Source organism: Dama dama, chromosome 15 (genome assembly GCF_033118175.1).
Source record: "Dama dama isolate Ldn47 chromosome 15, ASM3311817v1, whole genome shotgun sequence".
Classification (NCBI taxonomy): Eukaryota; Metazoa; Chordata; class Mammalia; order Artiodactyla; family Cervidae; genus Dama; species Dama dama.
Genome location: NC_083695.1, coordinates 82,075,121 through 82,098,900, shown reverse-complemented (window position 1 = coordinate 82,098,900; position 23,780 = coordinate 82,075,121). Strand labels below are relative to the sequence as shown.

At 39.8% G+C, this 23,780-nt stretch overlaps 1 protein-coding gene across 1 annotated transcript in view; it reads right to left on the bottom strand.

The window, feature by feature from the left end:
- Window positions 1-886: 886 nt before the first annotated feature.
- Window positions 887-23,780, bottom strand: part of ATRNL1 (attractin like 1) — a 766,939-nt gene continuing 744,045 nt past the window's right edge. Inside the window, exon 29 of the mRNA XM_061162736.1 lies at window positions 887-5,317. Coding sequence (XP_061018719.1) covers window positions 5,193-5,317 — 125 coding nt within the window. The 3' untranslated portion in view covers window positions 887-5,192. The remainder of the gene's footprint in view (window positions 5,318-23,780) is intronic.

Genomic DNA, 23,780 nt, shown 5'->3' with positions numbered 1-23,780 from the left:
AGGACACAGAGGGCAATGTGGGGACGAAACCCAAAACTCACCAAGGAACAAGCAGACTTTTCTTAGAAAACTCCTCAGCTATGCCACGACTACACCAGAGTCAGAAAGAGGACTTTCACTGCCTCCTTGGTGGCTCAGTGATAAAGAACTCACCCGCCAATGCAGGAGACACAGGTTTCATCCCTGAGTCAGGGAAGATCCCCTGGAGAAGGAAACGGCCACCCGGGTGCGCCAGTATTCTTGCCTGGGAAATCCCATGGACAGAGGAGCCTGGCAAGCTACAGTCCATGGGGTCGCAAAAGAGTCAGGCACCAATAAGTGACTAAACAACAACAAGAACAACTTATGTAAACACAGAACACGTGGTTGGGACAGAGATCCTCAGTTTTGGCTGGAATCTTGGCCACTTAGGCGTCCATTCTCAGGAACAATCGAAGTGTTCAGCTTGCAATTCAAAGAGAACATGTAGGGAAACTTCCCTGGTGGTCCAGTGGATAAGACTTCACCTTCAAATGCAGGGTGTGCTGGTTTGACCCCTGGTCAGGGAGCTGAGATCCCATATGCCCCATGGCCAAAAAACCAAAATGTAAAACAGAGGTAGTATTGTAACAAATTCAGTAAAGACTTTAAAATGATCCACATCCAAAAACTCTTTTAAAAAACAAACCCAAAGAGAACATGTAGAAAAGGCCAACAAAAATCAGGTGAAGGAGAGAGAAATATATTTTGAATGTGGAATTCAATAATCGAATTTTATAACCAAGTCATAGATGGCAGATAAACTTATCCTTTGGTTAAGTGCTTTTTCCTAGATGATCTTGGGGAGGTAAAAAATATATATAACAAAACTGCATTGGCAATGGAGGTTGGAAGATCCAATGTTTTTATTTCAGCAATTAAATTTCTGATGAATAGCATACTATATCATAAAATGTTGGCTTTTTAAAGCAGGTTTGAACTTTTACACAATCTGTTTTAATACTGGCATGCATACCTGTATACATATATACTGAGATGGTTCTAGTTCTTAATTTAAAAAATTTGATACAACTAAAATGTTAAATGTACACTATAATGAAAACACTGCTGTAACACCAACCAGATGGCTTGTATTCCTTGAAAAATTATTTAAAGCATTTTGACTTAGAATGATGACTTCATTATTTAAAGAAATTCTAACTGTAAATAAAGGCAGCTCTTTGGCCTAGTGCAATGTATCCTTAATTTGCCTAATCCTAAGAACCACTGAGGTGCTTGCTTATTAAGCATATGAATCTCCAGGGTCCAATCCAGTCCTTCTGTATCTTAATCTCTACAGGCAAAGATAGGAATGTGCACTGACCCAGGCAGTTCACATGATCAAGTTCCAAACTCATCTAAGTAAACTCACACCTATTTTAGCAAAGAGGCTTTGGAAAGTTGATTTTTTTTTTTAAAGTATATGTGGGTAGAATTTGTTCATTTGATTAGTTTTAATTTTTTAAAACTTTTATATGAAACACTCTTCAAATCATAGTTTTATGTTCAATGCCACAAAGATGTATTGTGTATGACAACCAAATGTAAGGATCGATCCCTTCTTGCCAAATTTGAACATGAAAAGGACAATCGATGTTCCTGTCTAAATGTCACCAAGCAATCATTTAAAAAATGCTTTACTAAAACTATATATTTTGAAAGAGTCAAAGCTGCTATGGACCCAAATATCCAAGTGGATTTTTTTAGAAATCTGTATAGTCTAGAAATATAGGAACTGACTCAAGGTTTTCAAGAAATCTTCATTTGCAAAAACCTACATGGCTCTTACAGATGGTAAAAATATGAATGAAAAATTAATAGATGAATTGATAAAATGATTGGTAGAAAAAGAGTGGCCCGGTGGCCCCACAATTGTTAAAAACCAGCTACATATGCACTGAGGGCCCATCATGAAAGCTTTGTGTTTATGATGTCCACTATCTTCTAGGTTCACAACAGCTCTGCAAGGTGAGTACAGTAGCTTCCCCACACAGATGGTAAATCGGAGGCTTCGAAAGGGTAAAACTTGCCAGCACCACACAGCTCAAAGCTGGTTGCAACATCTGTCCTTGGGCCCAACCACCAGTCTGCACTCTAAGTGACCCTGCAGCAGGCACAAAGCCATGTAGTCACTGCTGTCTTCCTGTAACCCAAAGAAAATGAGATATTGGGAAGCACAGTAAGGATCGATTACAGGTTGAAATATATTCTATTTGCAGTTTTCCTACTGAACATAACACCATAGTATATGGCATACATTTTCCTTCTATGTGTCTCACTAAATAAATTTTCATTTAAAAGCAATTATGAAAACCTCAGTCCTCTTCAAATGTATTAAATTGATCTGTGAGCATGTGCATCCTCTTCAACAAGAAATCTCTAACTGTCCACTATTAAAATGATTAAAATTGTTTTTTTTTAACCAAAACTTTTCATTCTATTTAACCAAAGCTTTTCATCTTGGGTGGAGTAAGACATCCTAAAAGTTAAAGAATTTTTCAAAGTCATTCTAAACTGAAATGTACAGAGTTCCATTAAGGTAAGTTTTAAAGAGAATCAGTCATTTAATGCCTAACTTCTTGAACAGTATCTGTGTATACTTGTGGTTTCTTTTTTTTTTTAAAGGAAGCTTCCAGATTAAAAGTGTTTGGGATGTGGGGGAAAAAGAAAATCATACAGATTCAAAGCAATTATCCCCAAGGTCTTTTCAATCTACTTCACATAGGGTGAAGTATTTTCTTGCCAGTAAAAAGCTTTGGAAAATTGAGAAGATATTGCATAATTTAGTCACAGAGTTAGCCATATTTAGCCCAGAAACACAGAGTATATGACTTTAACTTAACATTGCATTATGTCCCATAATTGTCTAAAATTCAAATTTACAAATTTTAAGAACTCTATGAGATTTGATATGAATGAGGCTTGACAATTCTTTCACAGTAATTCCATTTGTTTAGCCTCTCTAAAAATACAGCTGAAATAGATTTTACATTCAACTCTGTATATTTCTGTCTTTTTGTTATACGTGCTTTCATGATAACTGTTACAGAGTATTAAGCAAACTGGGCAATCATTTTATTTTTACATGATTCTACTTTTGTATTCATCGGTTTTGTCAATCTATTTTTCCAGGAGAGAAAAATCAACATTTAAAGGGCTCCCCAAAAAGCTAATAAAATTGCTTGATTGTTTTCAGGAGACATTTACAAACGTTGCTAAATTTCTTTCTTTTTTTTTTTTGAAAGAAAATTTCATAGGGAGGTTAAAACAAACAGTTCCACTTCCTATCCCCACCAGAACCCCATAGGCTACAGATTAAATTGATCTAAGAATTAGTCTGACTTTTAACGCATGGAAAATAGCAAAATTATCATGCCAACATAATGAATGTATACTATAATTCATAAATGCCTAATCATCAAAACAATGACATAGTCATGGTTAGATGCAACCTAGCAATCTTATATATGATGCAACTACATATTTACGATCATTCCTGTTATACATCACATTCGATCCTCATCAAATTAAGCTGGCTATGTAAAAGTGGCATTGCGAAATAAACATTTAATATCACAATAGGGTCATATTCCACTACTGCACAACCATAGCATGCAAGTAACTATGCATTAGCTGTAAACAGTAAAGTGTCATTATCTTCCAGAAATCCAAAGAATGTGATAAGTACATAGAGAGTACTAAACATCAATTATATTTAAATGACTTTCATACTGAACAAAACTATACTGCACAAAGCAGCTTTGGATGTGTCTCTTGTCACTGCTCTCTTCATATATTCTGTAGTCACCTTGAAGTTAAGAAACTGCTGTTCCAAACAAGCTCTGTTCATCTACTGAGTTCTAGTGGACGGTTGTCAAAAATTAGGACACACATGATTCTACATTCCAATGTGAAAGCTGTCTTAAACCATCTTCCCTTTCTGCCATCATTCAGATGTTTGAATCATTAAGAATATGCTGAATGTGGGCAGTGACAAACTTACTTTATTTCTCAAATTGGAGACTTTCATGACACCAATGTGCTTGTGTTAGAAATAGAAATACTGTGTATGCTTGCCGGCAAATGCTCTTCTCTACTTGTATTCTAAGTGAAACAGTTGGCAGGAAGAAACCTGGGTCATATTATGACTTGGAGGGGGTTTTGACTCTAAAATGCTTTTCACAGCGTTTGTAAAAGGTAGATAAAATCTAGCAGCTAGGAGAGGAGGGCCAAAAGAACATGATCTGTTCTTATAAAAAATGCAGATGGATCATTGAGGTCTGATCCAATGATTCCGAGGCAATTAAAAAAATTACCATATTAGAGCAGAAGCTTGCATACTGTAAAATAACTATTTCAGCTCTCTTCAGGTTTGTGGCACTGGAGGCTGGTTTGGGAAGGAGGGGAAAAATTGATTGCTGGACAGGCTTTTCCATGCTCTATCAGCTCTGATAATGAGTTAGGCAGTTGGCATGGACGACAGCAATGTCCTCGTCACTCAGAATTCTAATAAACCTCCCGTGAAGTTGCACAATACCATCTAGCCAAATGGATTCATCTTGGTCTGCATTCCAGTTAGGTGGAAAAGAATCACATTTGAAAACTGAGTTTGGACATGATACGGTCCTGTGAAATATTTAAATACATTTACCTACATCCTACTAAATCAAAATCTTGCTTTTACATTTACAAGGAGATAAAATAGTATTTAAAGCCACTGCAGTTTGTTCATTTCCTGTTCATATACAAGTGACATAAGTTTGCTTAGGAGGCAAAAACTGTACATTTCTCATCACTCAGGCATTATAAAATGTCTTTCTTTAAAGCCCTGGGATATAAACAGTTTGGTTTATATGAATTACATATTTTTCATCTGCATTAAGAAACAATATACATCTTTTTTTTTCCAGAGTACTTTAATGTTATCTACGATAAGCCTAAGATAGCTGTAAAAACTAACTTTATCAACTGTGACCATCAATACTATTAATTTTATAAAACTCAGGAACATTCTTTGGCCACTCGGGTCATTCCCCTTTCAGAGGGAATTGTGTTTGGGCCCTGGGACCATACAGAGATTTGTCTCCGTGAAAACTGAGGCCTTGGACCAGCCTTTAATGGAAGCCATTTACAGAGTCAAATATGACAGAACCTACAAGAGCAGTTTCTATTTCTCAGACACAAGTTCCTTGACGTGTTGAGAGGTGGTGTTTTCGATTTCGGACTCCTGAAGTTTTGTCTTTACTGTCTGAAGGCTTCTGCTGTGAAATATCTATTAGGGCACTGGCAATTGCAATACCTGGAAGAAGAGGAAAGAGGCAGGTTAGACATTTTCGGGATGGCAACAGTGGTGGCCTCGTATTTTTTATACTCAGCAATCAAACATGTAGCTGTTTACTGGAAGTTGTCAAGTGGTTTACCCTTTACTTATAATATATCTTGTTTTACTTTTTTTCAAGTGAAACATAGTTGACTTACAAGACTGTAATAATTACTGCTATATAGCAGAGTGATTCAGTTATATGCATAAATACATTCTTTTTTACATTTTAAAATATTTCTAACCTTGGACATATGAACTGTATACATGAAGAAGAGCTAGGATCTAACAAAATCAACTGACTCTGACTTTGGACAATCAAATTGCTGTGTGACAAAACACCACAATCAGTGTGGATATGACTGCATACCTTTGTTTCTATGTCCAAACACAAGTGTGTTCTAAAAGTATAAGGAACGTGCAGTGTTACTATTGGTTGTGTGTGTGTGTGTAACAAAAGTCAGCATATTGTTTTTTTTTTTTAAATTAGAGTAGTTTTAGGTTTACAGAAATGTTGAACCAATATTGACACATGATTATTAGCTAAAGTCTATAGTTTACATTAGGGATCACACTTTGGGCTGTACACAAAGTTCTATCGGTTTTGATAAATGCATACTGTCATATACTCACTGTGAAAGCATCATCCAAAATAGTTTCATTGCCCTAAAAAGCTCCTGGGCTTTACCAGTTTATCCTTCCCCTTCCCCTGAGCTTATGGTAACCACTGATCTTTTTTCAAATATCTCTATAGCTTTGCATTTTCCAGAATGTCATACAGTTGGAATCACACAGTATGTAGCCTTTTCAGATTGTCTTGTTTCACTTAGCAATATTCCTTTAAGTTCCACCATATCTCTTTTTGGCTTGATGACCCATTTCTTTTTATTGCAAAATAATATTCCATTGTATTGATGTACTACAGTTTGTCCATAGGGTCACAAGAGTTGGAGACAACTTGGTGGCTAAACAGAAGCAGCAGCAATAACATATGATGTTGAGCATCTTTTCCTATACTAATTTGTCATATGTACATATTTCTTTAGTGAGGTATCCATTCAGAGCTTGTCTATTTTTAATTTTCTTGTTTGTGTTCTTATTGTTGAATTTTAAGAGATTTCTTTTACATTTTTGGATACCAGTTCTTTTTCAGATACAGGTTTAGCCAATATTGTCTACCAGACTGTTCTCTGTCTTTTCATTCTCTTACATTGCTCTTAAGAGGTAAGAAAGTAACCTAGGGATAGAGCTATGAAATGCACATAGAAGAAAGACAACTTGTAGAAATTTAGTGAATAAATGTCTTAAATATAAGAAAAAGATCATTATTATTATCAGTAGAATATCTACATGAAAGTAGATCTCTAGCTATCAAAGGTAATGAAGAATATTGTTTTGTCCTCTGATTGACAGGAACATGTGTTAATACGTACAGGAATAGTAAAGCCTTTCCTACATTTATACAAGCAATGGCTGAATCCAATACCCTGGTTTCAATTAAGTTCAGTTCAGTTCAGTCGCTCAGTCGTGTCTGACTCTTTGGGACCCCATGGACTGCATGGACCAGACTTCCCTGTCCATCACCAACTCCCGGAGCTTGCTCAAACTCATGTCTATCGAGTTGGTGATGCCATCCAACCATCTCATCCTCTGCCATTCCCTTCTCCTTCTACCTTCAAACTTTCCCAGCATCAGGGTCTTTTTCAATGAGTCAGTTCTTCACATCTGGTGGCCAAAGTATTGGAGTTTCAGCTTCAGCATCAGTTCATCAATGAATATTCAGGACTGATTTCCTTTAGGATGGACTGGTTGGATCTCCTTGCAGTCCAAGGGACTCTCAAGAGTCTTCTCCAACACCACAGTTCAAAGGCATCAATTCTTCAGTGCTCAGCTTTTTTTATAGTCCAACTCTCACATCCATACATGACCACTGGAAAAACCATAGCTTTGACTAGATGGACCTTTGTTGGCAAAATAATGCCTCTGCTTTCTAATATGTTGTCTAGGTTGGTCATAGTTTTTCTTCCAAGGAGCAAGCATCTTTTAATTTCATGGCTGCAGTCACCATCTGCAGTGATTTTGGAGCCCAAGAAAATAAAGTCTCTCACTGTTTCCATTGTATCCCCATCTACTTGACATAAAGTGATGGGACCAGATGCCAAGATCTTAGTTTTCTGAATGCTGAGTTTTAAGCCAACTTTTTCACTCTCCTCTTTCACTTTCATCAAGAGGCTCCTTAGTTCCTCTTCACTTTCTGCCATAAAGCATGGTATCATCTGCGTATCTGAGATTACTGATATTTCTCCCAGCAGTCTTGATTCCAGCTTGTGCTTCATCCAGCCTGGCATTTCTCATGATGTACTCTGCATATAAGTTAAATAAGCAGGGTGACAATATACAGCCTTGACGTACTCCTTTCCCAATTTGGAACCAGTCCATTGTTCCATGTCCAGTTCTAACTGTTGCTTCTTGACCTGCATACAGATTTCTCAGGAGGCAGGTAAGGTGGTCTAGTATTCCCATGTCTTGAAGATCATTTTCCACAGTTTGCTATGATCTACACAAAGGCTTTGGCATAATCAATAAAGCAGATGTTTTTCTGAAACTCTCTTGCCTTTTTGATGATCTAACGGATGTTGGCGATTTGACCTCTGGTTCCTCTACCTTTTCTAAATCCAGCTTGAACATCTGGAAGTTCACGGTTCACGTACTGTTGAAGCCTGACTTGAAGAATTTTGAGCATTACTTTGCTAGCATGTGAAATGATTGCAACTGTGCGGTAAAAAAACTGACCTTTTCCAGTCCTGTGGCCACTGCTGAGTTTTCCAAATTTGCTGGCATGTTGAGTGCAGCACTTCCACAGCATCATCTTTAGGATTTGAAGTAGCTCAACTGGAATTCCATCACCTCTACTAGCTTTGTTTAAAGTGACGCTTCCTAAGGTCCACTTGACTTTGCATTCCAGGATGTCTGGCTCTAGGTGAGCGATCACACCATCATGTTTATCTGGTTCATGAAGATCTTTCTTGTACAGTTCTTCTGTGTATTCTTGCTACCTCTTCTTAATACCTTCTACTTCTTTTAGGTCCATACCATTTCTGTCCTTTATTGTGCCCATCTTTACATGAAATGTTCCCTTGGTATGTCTAGTTTTCTTGAACAGATCTCTAGTCTTTCCCATTCTATTGTTTTCTCTGTTTCCTTGCACTGATCACTGAGGAAGGCTTTCTTATCTCTCCTTGCTAATCTTTGGAATTTGGGTTCAAATAGGGATATCTTTCCTTTCCTCCTTTGCCTTTCACTTCTCTTCTTTTCACAGCTATTTGTAAGGTCTCCTCAGACAACCATTTTGCCCTTTTGCATTTCTTTTTCTTGTGGATATCTTGATCACTACCTCCTGTACAATGTCAGGAACCTCCATCCATAGTTCTTCAGGCACTCTATCAGATCTAATCCCTTGAATCTATTTGTCACTTCCATTGTATCATTGTAAAGGATTTGATTTAGGTCATACCTGAATGGTCCAGTGGTTTTCCCTACTTTCTTCAATTTAAGTCTGAATTTTGCAGTAAGGAATTCATGATCTGAGCCATAGTCAGCTCCCAGTCTTATTTTTGCTGACTGTGTAGAGCTTCTCCATCTTTGGCTGCAAAGAATATAATCAATCTGATTTTGGTATTGACCATGTGGTGATGTCCATGTGTAGCGTCTTCTCTTGTGTTTCTGGAAGAGGGTGTTTGCTATGACCAGAGCATTCTCTTGGCAAAACTCTATTAGTTTTGCCCTGCTTCATTTTGTACTCTAAGGCCAAATTTGCCTGTTACTCCAGGTATCTCTTGACTTCCTATTTTTGCATTTCAGTTCCCTATAATGAAAAGGACATCTTTTTTGGGTATTTGTTCTACAAGGTCTTATAGGTCTTCATGGAACTGTTCAACTTCAGCTTCTTCAGCATTACTGGTTAGGGCACAGACTTGGATTACTGTGTTATTGAATGGTTTGCCTTGGAAATGAACAGAGATCATTCTGTCATTTTTGAGATTGCATCCAAGTACTGCATTTCAGACTCCTTTGTTGACAATGATGGCTACTCCATTTCTTCTAAGGGATTCTTGCCCACAGTAGTAGATGTAATGGTCATCTGATTTAAATTAGATCATTCCAGTCCATTTTAGTTCACTGATTCCTAAAACATCAACGTTCACTCTTGCCATCTCCTGTTTGACCACTTCTAATTTACTTGATTCATGGACCTAACATTCCAGGTTCCTACGCAATACTGCTCTTTACAGCATTGGACTTTACTTCCATCACCAGTCACATCCACAACTGGGCACTGTTTTTGCTTTCGCTCCGTCTCTTCATTCTTTCTGGAGTTATTTCTCCACTCTTCTCCAGTAGCATATTGGGCACCTACTGACCTGGGGAGTTCATATTTCAGTGTCATATCTTTTTGCTTTTTCATACTGTTCACGGGGTTCTCAACGCAAGAATACTGAAGTGGTTTGCCATTCCCTTCTCCAGTGGACCATGTTTTGTCAGAACTCTCTACCATCATCCATCTGTCTTGGGTCACCCTCATACCCTGGTTTATCACAGCAGTATAGGAACCATTTTAGTTTCTGTCGACTTCCAAAGAATTTTTGAATAACGTGAGATGTGCCAAATCCCCATACTAATCCATGAGACGAGACTGCTTGCTTCAAGAAGTCACCAATTTCCCTTTTGCAAGGTCTTGGAGACTTGACTCTGAATTGATTTGAACCAGTCCCTGAGCTCTCACAGACATCTTCTCAGTGTGCTGCTCTTACAGGAAGGCCTCACATTGGAATCTCATGCTATGCAAGGTGTTGTTGAATTATTTTATTCCTTTGGGTCAACGTATACTAGATAAGTCTCAAATATGATCTGACAAGAACAGAACTCCAGAGATTTATGACCAGAAAGGAATGCCAGTGAGGGGAAATGGGCAGTATAAGAAGGCCAGCTAGTGTCCTGCACAGTACTGTGCTGTAGAAATCAAGGGAAAGGGGGGTTCACGTCACCTGCATAAAGTACACAAGGGGCCAGCAGGTGAGGCTTGCCACAGAGGCCTTTGGATCCGCTCAAGGAAGATTCTGGTGATCCTGGAGTCACTTCCGTACTTAGCCAGACAATTCAGCAGGTAATGAGGTGAGAGGGAGTGTGGCCCACATATATTAGCTCTATGTTGACGACATTTGTCAATGGAAAGAGGTAAGTAAGCTGGTACACAGAGGAAGCAGCAGGGTCAGATGAGATCTAGGTGAATGCATGTGATGATCTGAGTACATATATTTTTTAAAGGAAAACAGGGTTTCAGGTACATTTGAAAACAGAAGAGAAGGTATTTATGCAGAAGGAGAAATTAATGGTGTTATGGAGGGAAGGGATTAAAAAATTAATCACTGGCTAGGCTGATAATCTTCCATATTTCCCTTTTAAGAGTTGCTGCTAAATAAACTACTCTTTCAGGATATTAAATAACTATCCTGAGTTTCTCAGAGATAACACAAGCTCACAGGTTCAAAATTTAAATAAAAACTGCTTTTGTGACCTATGAAGAGTCCACATGAACTTCTGAAGTGTAAAAAATGGACGTTTTAACCACTTACTCTGCTGTAAGAAAGAATTATTTTGTTATTTCTTTAAGGGAGGGAGTTGAAGCACTTTAAAAAAAAAAAAAAAACCACAGACCATGGTTTTGCTAAGTGACAGTTCTGTTCAGACAGGCATTACGTTTCCAAGGATCTCCTGGCACACTTACGTCAAAATTTACAACCTTCTGTTATTCTATCCTTGGCACCATCTTATCCAGAGACAGCCAAATATGAAAAATAATACATGTCTCTTTTAATGTGGACAGAGACCACTTACACTAATTCCGATGATCACAGCATCCAAATATGAAATCATGTTATTCATTAAACTACTGCATGACCTCGTCCAAAGAGCCCTGAGAAATAACACTTTCCCACTTACATGTGGCTGCAAACATTGTTTTCCATACAGAAGATACATGGCCAAGAGAGAAGTAAATAGCTTAAGTGGCCAAAACAGGAAATTTTATGCTAATCCTAAACTGTGACTGTATCTGTGTATTTTTGAGTATGAAGTCTGGGTTTACTAATGATTTGTAAGCTTAGAAACATTCAGTTGAAACTAATCAGTCACAAGACATATTTCAGTCCTTAATTTAAAACTAAAATTACAAATCATGCTTGTTTCTAATTTGACAGCTTTTTATCCTTTCTTATGAAAACTGAACAACCAATTGCATTTTCAGATTCTACATTAACAGCAATTTGTATTCAAGAAACTGTGCTTTCCTCCAGGCAGTGATGTTTGAGTGACCACCACATATACTCAGAGGGCCATTTGCCCAGGTCTTATCTTCTTAATGGGCTACATGACGCTTTTATTCAAATTTAAGCTTGAGTCCTTTCACTGGACCACACAACTGGTGGCACACCATGAGTTCTTCTGCATTTAAATCCTGTAACTTAATTACAAACAGCACAATCATCATAATAACTGCATGTATGTGTGTGTGCCTTGTGTTAAATTAAGTGTAAGTTTTTATTACTATGTTTGCATTTCTTCATATTTTCATATATGTGTGTATGTGTGCTAAGTTGCTTCAGTCCTGTTCGACTCTTTGCAACCCTTTGGACTGGAGCCTGCCAGGCTCCTCTGCCTGGAATTCTCTAGGGAAGAATACTGGAGTGGGTTGCCATGCTTCTTCCAAGGGATCTTCCCAACTCGGATTGAACTCAGGTCTCCTATGGTTCCTGCACTGCAGACCGGTTCATCACCACTCAGCCACTGGGAAGCCCACTCATATATGAAGAACTTTTAAAAACTGCAACAATAACCCGGAAACTGATAGGTCCTCCTTCAACCTGTAAGAGGCCCTGGACACAAAAGTAAGCTGGAGAGACAAAAATCCTATCTTCTTAAATTGTCTTAAATTTAATGAGTGTGTGAAGGACTCATCAAAAGAGAGAGAGAGAGAAATTAAAGTAATTTCTATCATTACCTTTCAGCATATTTATTGTAAGGAACTGACTTTTCTTAATTGAGAAAAGGACGTCAAATCAGTAGCTCTTTAAAGAAAGAAAATATTGCCTCCCTTCTCCCAGAAAATGTAACAGTTATATGCTGGTAAGAGACTGAAGATACAGATAATGGCCAGATGATATATGAAAACAGAACTCTGGCCCATAGGCTGTAGCAACCTGCACAGGAAACCAACCTCTTATCTACAATCACCAGCCCAAGAACCCCATCTGCTAGGGCAGGCTTACAGGAGTCAGACTGCTATCTTTAGTAACAATTCAGGATGTCAAACAATTACCCTTGTAACAAGGAGCCCTGAAAAGTCAGGACTTGGTTAATGACTGACAGCTTCCCTAATTTTTGTCCCTGTTTTCAACTTAGGACCTACTGGAGAAAGGTAAACATATATCCCTAACCAACCATATGGGCTTCCCTGGTTGCTCATATGGTGAAGAATCTGGCTGCAATGAAGAAAACCCGAGTTCCATCCCTGGTCGTGAAGATCCCCTGGAGAAGAGAATGGCAACCCACTCCAGTATCCTTGCTTGGGGAATTCCATGGACAGAGGAACCTGCAGTCCATGGGGTTGCAAAGAGTTGGACATGACTGAGTGGCTAAGCACACAACCAATCATATAGGATGTCCTGCTTCAGGTTAGCCTGCCTCTAGCCTTCCAGCTCTCTAGCGCCAGCAGTCTCCAAGAAGCACATACTTGAAGGCCTCTCTTTTTTTCCATTATAGAATGTTTCCACACATTTGCCTGTCTCTTAAGTCTTTGCCGGGCTTCCCCAGTAGCTCAGTGGTAAAGAATCTGCCTGCACTGCAGGAGATGCAGATTCGATCCCTGGGTCGGGAAGATTCCCTGGAGAAGGAAATGGCAACCCGTTCCAGTATTCTTGCCTGTGAAATCCAATGGACAGTGGAAGCCTGACACGCTACAGTCCATGGGGTCGCCAAAGAGTCAGACGTGATTTAACAACTGAACAACACGTCTCTGCCACAGTGCAAGCAAGCAATGATGGATGACTCCCTCACTGTGCAGCAAGTTCTGAATGAGCTGTCTTTGCTTCTAATTTGGTTGGTCTTGGCTTATTGTCACACTGGCAACGAGGAAATAAAGGCAGCTTGAGATCTTTGCCGGATTGTTAAGAAAATGTACATCAAGAAAATCAAAGCAACTTAGAAATGAGGTCTCCGTATTGGTCTTTGAAGCAAATGCTTTCTCCTGGTTTAGATTTCGCTAGGAACTTTTTCCCAGTGAGAGATTTTTCTGGTGATGATTCCGCACTCCGAGGGCCGCTGGAGAAAGTACTTCCTCCTGGCAGAAGGCTGCGCAGTGGCGCACGCCCCGTGTTCCATTAAAATCGGGTCACTCCTGAAGATCATTTTTCAAAAAGTCACACAAATCATCTGATGAAATCCACTTATTGTGTTCTCTAGGCCTAGCACAGTTTCTTGTTATCAAAGCAATACAATTAACCAGAGGAACAATTCATTATTTTAGACTGGTGGTCTAAAGGAATTTCATTTACCATGTCAAGATGATGCACAGACGCTGCAGGCTAGCAAAATTTACATCAAAATATGCCGGGAGATTCAATACATATGCTGGGGTTTAGGTATTTATTATAAGCTTTACCTTTTAGGACTTTTAGTTCTTCTATACCAGCTACTATAATATTTAGATTATTTAAAATATGAATTATCAACCTCATAAGGGAGAAGGTGCCATCTTCTATCTCCTGTTCCATTTTCCATGGCCTCTTGGCATTCTGAACTGGCGCTTGCTAATGGGGAGCGGCAGCAAGGCTGCCCTGGTTCATCCAGGGTGGAGCAAACTGGGAGAAAAGCAGGCTTCTTTGGGGCCATGCACATTTCTTTCAGAACACTGGCACCGTTTAGTAGTCACTGGTTCAGATGCCAAGAGCTACCAGAGATATTTAGAACATGTAGAAGATGCACCCAAATCAGGCCTTTACTCGGGACCTCAGATTAAAAAACGCTTTCCTCTTAAATTTAAGAACTTCATTTCTCAGTAAATATGTACAGACACATCTGAAAGAGAAAGCAATGCAAATGAGTACTAAATAATTTAAATGGTAAATATATCTTTCTAAGACCACTAAGTTTGAGATAAAAACCACCAAGGAGAAACATTAGGAATTTAGTTATCTTGAGTAAAACTTTAGCTTTTTCTAATGGAAGTGAAATGGTATTAGTAGGTGCCAGCAGTAACAATCTAATCATAAAATTACTGATGTGTGTTTGTTTTTTTTAACAATTATGCAGAACAATTAATAAGTACAGTAATAAAATACTGCACATCAAATGAAACTGCCTTGGAAAGAACACTCTCGCTTTATGTACAAACATTGCACTTCCATTTTACATTTGAACAGAGCCTCAGAAAAGTCATTCATTTCGAAATGTTCTCCTCCCAAGTCTGTGTAAGAGCAGGCACCACTATATATTTTAATTTTCCAAGAAAACAGCTTCATTAGGCGTGAAAGGTTAATTGCAGGTTTAAGTGGAGCTCAGGGAATGGTTCTGGGTCTGTAGTGAATTGCACAGCCTGCTTCAGGAAGACTTGAATGAGTGCTGTAAACTGTTTGCCCCGCTGGAATGTTTTACTATCTCATTTACTATCTGTCTTCTTTTACGGCTTGTATTTGTAGTTCTTCTAAACCTTTAATGGCTACAGTTTTATTTCACTGTAATCAGATTTAAATGGAAATACCATGCTGGGATGTTTAAATGCTTTCCCTCTGATTGTATACAGCTACATACTACTGATCGGAGTCTTGGCTATCCTTCACACGATTAAGAAAGTGACTTTGGGAAACTTCGGTGTGACATAGACTCGTGCTATTGTGCAGACTGAATTTAATATTCAGTGTGGCCACCCTTGCCAACAGGCAACTAAGGCTGGATGCATAATTAGAAAATATGCATTTCCATTTTAATTTATCTGTTGGAAGGCCAGCACCACTGAAGTCATTATTAGGCAAAACTCCAAAGGTTACATTGTTGAACAAAAATTGAAATACTTCAAGTGCTGAAGACACTGGAATGACAAATGGACTAGTCATATTTGTCTGAAACTTAAAGAGAGCTTTCCCTTCACCTACTAAAAACCAGTGATAACTACAGATGCCAGTGTTTAAATACAAATGATAATTGTCTTCTGGTTTATAAAATTTTGTTTGGCCTTTAACACATTATAATATTTTAAATTTTCATTTAATTACACACTATAAAATTCTACAAAATGTAATCTTGCTTGAGCACCACAGTGCTGAGCACTTCCTGAATTTTATATGAAATATTTCCTCATTGGTTAGAATGAGCTGAAAAGATCATGGACAGTACTGTCTCAAGTCATTGTTTAAGGCAAAATCCTCATGGTTTTTCACAAGCAAAGTTTCTCTTAGATCTTTTCAGTTCTGATTTTAATTACATACTAGGAAATTTTATTCAGTCATTTGAAATACTTTGTGACTCTTTTTTTAGAGCCAGGAACATTGTTAAGAACCAGCTTTGCAGCTGCCTCTTCATGCTTTTAAGCAAATTTGTAATTGAGAATTCCCTGTTTCTAAGCCAACAGGGAAAATATATCCTAGTATTTTCTTAATTCAATTAAAAAAAACTGTTATATGATAATCCCTTATTTTAAGCCCTAATTATCTTTAATTTAAGAGCATACTGTTTATTGAAGAAACTGAACTAGAGCAGTTTTATAAAAATTGCAATATTTATTTTCCATTATGTAGAGACACTGTATTTTAGCATTTCTAGTAGTATCATGTCATTGTTTGCTTTAGATTAAATGTGATTATATGTAAAAGTATTTTATAGAGTGTTATATAAAGTGAGCTAATTATTTCAATAATAGAATAATAAAGTTTTTTTTCTGTGTGTGTGAGTGTGTGCTCAGTCATAACCCACTAACCCTGTGGACTGCAGTCCGGCAGGCTCCTCTGTCCATGGAATTTTCTAGGCAAGAATACTAGAGTAAGTTGCTAATTCCTACTCCAGGATCTTCCTGACCCAGGACTGAACCTGTGTCTCCTACACTGATAGGTGGATTCTTTAGCCCTGAGCCATCTGGGACGCTCAGAATAATAAGATACTACCACCAATAATAAGAAATCACAATCAAATCATAAATGTTCAGAAAACTCTGAATTCCTAAGGATCAAAAAGTTATTTCAACAGCAGATCACTTCATTCAACTATTATTTCTTGAGTGCCTACTATATGCCAGGTCCATTATGGTTAAGCTCATAAGACAGATAAGACATAAAAGATTCTGTAGCTCCTGATGTTTACATTATAGTGAATCAAGCTCATGTATTCTTTTGACTAAGTTACTGTGAGGATTGAATGTGAAGGGCTTAGAGAAGTCCCCGGCATATAAAAGCTCAAACGTGTCCGTCACCATCATCATTATCAACAGTGGGAAATTTGAAGTCAAATAGGAAATCGGTAAAACATTGGGTGTTCAAGATTTTGTCTCTATCCTTTAGGATCATCCATTCAATAATTCACTCAAAAACCAGTATAGCTATCATGTGGAATGAGAAAAGAAGGGGAAAAATTGATAGAAAGACATCACAGATGGTATCACTTGAGAACAATACTGTCTGTGAGGTGATACTTTATTCAGAACTCAAGTCAATTATTTTAATACTCTGGATAATAAACATGAGAACTTGCTCATGAACATATGAATGACTTGGGTGTGTTGCCTGCTTATTAAGGAATGTAAAAATAATTGAAAGTGATAATGGCAAAATAGATGAATGACAATACTCAATAAAGAAAACATTTAATTAATACTGCTTGCACTATTAAAGATACCACTAATAATTAACTTGCATCCATTTTTTAGAATTAAAAATGCTTTTACATTAATTATCTAGGTTGTTCCTCAAGACTGTTCTGTTGAAGTAGGCCGGGAAGCTATTTTTATCCTTGCTTCACAGATGGCCAGAATGAGGCACAGACTGATTGAATGACTAGTTCAGGCTCACACAGCTGGTAGTCATGGCAGGACCTGAACCCAGGATTCTAGATCCTTTGACTCCCACTTTGCTCGCCTTATTCCCATTAGCAGGAAACTTCTGTGTTAGTACAAATGGCTAACACATGATTTTGAACCAAAAGAAAAGGAAAATAAACTGGTAGGGATTTAAAATCAGTTATGGTAAAAGGCATTAATTATTGCTAATAGTAATAAAGCATCATCAACTCAACAGACATGATGAATTGAAGTGAACTCTGGAAGACAGTGAAGGACACAGAAGCCTGGAGAGCTGCACTCCACTGGGTCACAGAGAATTGGACATGACTTAGTGACTGAACAACAACATAGTTATAAAAACAACAATAATAATATAAACAATAACTATTCTGTCAATACTATTGCCAGGCATTATATGCCAGGCATTGCCCGCTGCACTTTATATGCATTATTTTATCCATTTATGCAGATAGGAGTGGATGACAATACAGGTTAAACCCATCAACATGCATTGAGGGCATATTGCAGGCAGTGTGGTTGAGGTTGGTTGGTGTCAAAGTGTGAACAAGTGAAAGTGAAAATCGCTCAGTTATGTCTGACTCTTTGTGACCCCATGGACTGTAGCCTGCCAGGCTCCTCTGTCCATGGCACTCTCTAAGTCAGAGTACCGGAGTGGGTAGCCATTCCCTTCTCCAGGGGATCTTCCCAACCCAGGAATTGAACCGGGGTCTCCTGCATTGCGGGTGGATTCTTTGCCAGCTGAGCTAAAGAGTCACTACCAAATAGCATCAAGCGAGGACAATGATATTGTACAAAAGCTCCTAGATTTGCTAACAGTGGCACAGAGACAAATTCTATAAAGTAGGCATGAGGCAAGAGAGGAAGAAAGATACAGGTGAGAGCCGAGGGTGGGTATGGAGGTCGAAGATTCCCAGGGAAGATGATCTCTGAGCTGAGGTTGAATGAGGAGGAGAGTAGTCAGATGAAGACTATTGGCATGAGGAATGTGGTATGTTCTGGGTGAAGTGAAGTGAAGTGAAATCACTCAGTCGTGTCCGACTCTTTGCGACCCCATGGACTGTAGCCTGCCAGGCTTCTCCGTCCATGGAATTTCCTAGACAAGAATACTGGAGTGGGTTGCCATTTCCTTCTCCAGGAGATCTTCCTGACCCAGGATTTGAACCCGGGTCTCCTGCATTGTAAGCAGACGCTTTACCGTCTGAGCCACCAGGCCAGTCAGTCATGTTCTGGGTGGAGGGAACTAAAATGTGCACAGCATGGAGACAAAGGATGTCTGGGAAACCTCTGGACATTTGCTATGGGGGGAACATAGGTGTGAATGGAGAATGATGAGAGAGAAGAAAGATAGTTAAGCAGAAGTGGGTCCACAAACTGGCCTTAGGTGCCAAGGTAGGAAATAGACTTTTAACCTATAAGCCAGAAAGAGACATGGAATGGTTTTTAGGAGGGGAGAGGCATAATCAGACTTTTCAAAGACTCACCTTTGAAAAGCATTTCAAAGAGATACCTCTACTGGTAGCACTGACAGACTGGAGTGGTGGGTGAGTTTACAATTATCAAAACCAGATAAGAGAGAGACAGTAAGGAGACAGAAAATCGGGGGAGAATGGAGACATATACATGCATGACCGTGCACCTGAAACTATCACAACACTGTTAATTGGTTATCTTCCAATATAAAATTAATAGCGAACTGCCATATGACCTAGCAATCCCACTCCTGGGCATACACACTGAGGAAACCAGATCTGAAAGAGACACGTGCACCCCAATGTTCATCGCAGCACTGTTTATAATAGCCAGGACATGGAAGCAACCTAGATGCCCATCAGCAGACGAATGGATAAGGAAGCTGTGGTACATATACACCATGGAATATTACTCAGCCATTAAAAATAATTCATTTGAATCAGTTCAAATGAGATGGATGAAACTGAAGCCCAGCCAGAAGTGAAGTAAGCCAGAAAGATAAAGACCAATACAGTATACTAACACATATATATAGAATTTAGAAAGATGGTAATGATAATCCTATATGCAAAACAGAAAAAGAGACACAGATGTACAGAACAGACTTTTGGACTCTGTGGGAGAAGGTGAGGGTGGGATGTTTCAAGAGAACAGCATCAAAACATGTATATTATCTAGGGTGAAACAGATCACCAGCCCAGGCTGGATGCATGAGACAAGTGCTCGGGCCTGGTGCACTGGGAAGACCCAGAGGGAGCGGGTAGAGAGGGAGGTGGGAGCGGGGATGGGGATGGGGAATACATGTAAATCCATGGCTGATTCATGTCAATGTATGACAAAAACCACTACAATATTGTAATTAGCCTCCAACTGATAAAAATAAATGAAAATAAAAATAAGGGGGAAAAGGGATGAACAGGACAGATATTTAAGAAAGATTAATATGGGAGATTAAAAATAGGGAGGAGCCTTGTACGACTTCCAGCTTTCCAGTTTGGGTGGCTGAATGCATACAGATGCTATCTGCTACTATATGAAGGAGGACCAGGAACAATCAAGGTGTGCGGAAGCGGGTGGATCACTTGCTCAGTTCTAGACATCCTGAATTTGATGACCTGTGGAACATCAAGTGGAGATGTCTAGATGGAGATGCAGATGTGAAGCCTGGGAATAAGTCGAGCCCCGTGAGGCTGTTTGCATATATTGAATATGAAGACTTTGTAAACGTGTGGATGAGTAATGCTAGTTACAATAGCTAAATCCTGCAATCTCAATGGCTTAACAAATAGAGATTTATTTTTCACTATATAAAGACTGAGGTGGGAGCCCTGATTGGTGTCAGGATGTGTGAGGGGATGAAGAAAGCATCTATTCTATGTAGTTCCTCAGGGAGCCAGCCTGATGATGCATCACTCTGGGGTTTCCAGAGTGCCTTGAGCACTGAGATACTGGGGTGTAGTTTTTTTTTTTAAGATTTATTTATTTACTTTTGGCTTCACTGGGCTTCGTTCCTGCATGTGGGCTTTCTCTAGTTGCAGTGCACAGACTTCTCACTGCAGTGGCTTCTCTTGTTTTGGAGCATGGGCTCTAGGTGTGTGGGCTCAGCAGTTGCGGCTCACAGGCTTAGCTGCTTCATAACATGTGGGATCTTCCCGGACTAGGGACCGAGCCTGTGTCCTCATTGCAAGATGGATTCTTAACCTTTAGACTACCAGGGAAACCCCCTAACTTTTTGGCTAATTTTAAAAACAGTTTTATTTAAGACATTACATTTTTCACTTACAACACAGTGCTGGTAAATGCAATGTTACTTTCTCTCCCTGTGCACACATTCCACGTTCAATTATCAAGAATGCCCAGTTATTTACTACAGCAGTTCAACTTTAAAACTGCCATGAAATGGGGCCTTCAATGTTTTGTGTGGTGGCAGGTGGGAGAAGAGAAGGTGAAGAAGGTTCAACTCCTTCTAAACCACCTTGGACCAGAAAAGCTCAAGACTCTGTTTCAATGCCATCAGCTTCCCAGAAATAATTCTCCACCAGGGGAGGGAAGGAGAAATCTTGGCTGAAGGGCCAGCAGCCTCGCCACTGGAGTGGATAAAGCCTGGTAGAAAGAGAGTAAGAGGGAGAGAAGGACCAAGCAGAGGGCTGGTAATGGAGAAGGGGAGCCCATGAGAAGATCTGAACATACAAAAACATAGGAGAAAGACAGAACTGAGACAGTCCACAGACTCTTTAAGACTAGGCAGTGGCTAGTTACAACCTGTGGCTCCTGTTTCTGTTTGCAATAAATAGCCCCCAAATTCCATGACAACTGTAAGCCAGCTGAGTTTCTGGCTTCCAAGTTTTTCTTGGTTTGGAATTCAGAGTGTCCCCAGAGATTTCTCTTGGAAGGAAGTTGGAGAAGGTGGCTGCTAAGGTCACTTCTGGCTCCATGAATTTATGACTGCAGCTGCCTTTCTCCAGCAGGCCAGCAGCGGGGACCCAGCATCTCTGCTGACCTCCTCTCTCACATCATGTTCTCACGTGACTGCCACAGGTACCACTGTGAAGTCAGGGGACTAGCTGGGTTCAAGATATTCCTTGCTAGAAATCTGCACTTATTTTTGGTAGTTAAGGACTCGGGAAGGAATGGATATACTTCTACCTGAGTGAGAATCACAGTGGTAATATCAGGTATGTGTTGTTACTTATTCTTTGTCAGGTATGGTTTCTACTAATATGATGCCATTAAAGAAACTGGCTCTAAGTCTCACATCAGAGAAGTAAAGAGACTGGGCAGTGTCAAAGACCAGGCTGGGACTTGATCTTACACCTAGCAATCTATGCACAAGCTAATAGACATTTTTTTTTTTCAGTTTAAGTTTCTAATTCCTCACATTAAATTACAACTCTGTCTTTATAACTCTGCCTACCACTCATGACTGGGAGCACCTTGAAAGCAGGGGTTATGTTTTCATTACCTTTATATTCCAATGCTTCGTTTAAGATGGGTGGTCGATAAATATTACTTGCATGAGAAGTAAATGGTGTATCACAATTCTCGGTCATGTCCGACTCTTTGTGACACCATGGACTGTAGCCCGCCAGGCTCCTCTGTCCAAGGAATTCTCCAGGCAAGAATACTGGTGTGGGTAGCCATTCCCTTCTCCAGGGGATTTTCCCAACCCACGGGTTGAACCTAGGTCTCCTGCATTGGCAGGCAGATTCTTTAGCATCTGAGTCACCAGGGAAGTCCACTATTTTACCTTAAAGGTATTTGAAAATACAGGTTGGCCTCCTTCTTATGTTTCTCTGAAAGCAAAAATCGCTAAGCCGTGTCCAACTCTTTGCGATCCCATGGATCATACAGTCCATGGAATTCTCCAGGCCAGAGTGCAGAAGCCTACTGGAATGGGTAGCCTTTCCCTTCTCCAGGGGATCTTCCCAACCCAGGGATTGAATCCAGGTCTCCTGCATTGCAAGCAGATTCTTTACCAGCTGAGCCACCAGGAAAAGTCAAGAATACTGGAGTGGGTAGCCTATCCCTTCTCCAGCGGATCTTCCTGACCCAGGAATTGAACCAGGGTCTCTTGCATTGCAGGCGAATTCTTTACCAGCTAAGCTACCAGGGAAGCCCTATGTTTCTCTAATCTTTGTATTTAGTTGCAGAGAAGTTACTGAGAGGAAGGTGGGAATCAGGCCTGGCAGGGGAGGGACACCCCAGCACCAGCATGGCTACCATTAACCTATTGTCCAAGAAGGTGACCCAGGGGAAAGTTTCCTGCATGAAGCCTCTGTGCTGCAAAGTGTCCACACCCCTTCCTGAAGTCTGGGTGTGCTCATGCCACGAGAGTGAGAGCTACATTCGTGAGCATCGGGCTCACGGTATCTTGGTCAACATTGTCCCTAAATGGGTTTTAGTATGTGTGGCTGTGTGTACAATATTGAAACGCCTGCAACATTTGCTTGGCATCAAAGCATTAGCCATTTAATTCTCCCTGAATGTCTCTGCAAAGACTTTTAATATTTTAAATCAACTTTGGCAGTACAACCATAAGCTTCCTTTGGTTCCTGGATGGACCACTTCCCCAAAGGAAAAAAATCAGTTCACCTTTCATGTACTGAGGTCTTCCTGGAAATTGTGCAAACATAGCGCCAACACAAAAATACAAATGATTCTTTTTAAAGAAACTAGATTACAATTTTAAATCAAGGTTAAACAGTGCTGACTGGTGATGTGAATCACTGTTGCCCATAACACTTACAGGAGTGTATGGGAGATGGTTACAAGTAGGGGCTTCCCTGGTAGCTCAGACAGTAAAGCGTCTGCCTGCAATGCGGTGACCTGGGTTTAATCCCCAGGTAGGGACGATCCCTTGGAGAAGGAAATAGCAATCTACTCCATTACTCTTGCCTGGAAAATTCCATGGATGGAGGAGCCTGGTAGGCTACAGTTCATGGGATTGCAAAGAGTCGGACACGACTGAGCAACTTCACTGACACTTATATTCTCTACACAGATATTCACTGTTGTTTGGCCGTTAAGTCATATCTGATTCTTTGCAACCTCATGGAGTGCAGCATGCCAGGCTTTCCTGTCCTGCATTATCTCCCAGAGTTTGCTCAAGCTCACGTCCATTGAGTCAGTGATGCCACCCAACCATCTCATCCTCTGTCACCCCTTTCTCCCCCTGCCCTCAGTCTTTCCAGTATCAGGGTCTTTTCCAATGAGTCGGCTCTTTGCAACAGGTGGCCAAAGTACTGGAGCTTCAGCTTCAGCATCCGTCCTTCCAATGAATATTCAGGGTTGATTTTCTTTAGGACTGACCAGTTTGATCTCCTTGCTGTCTAAGGGACTCTCAAGAGTTTT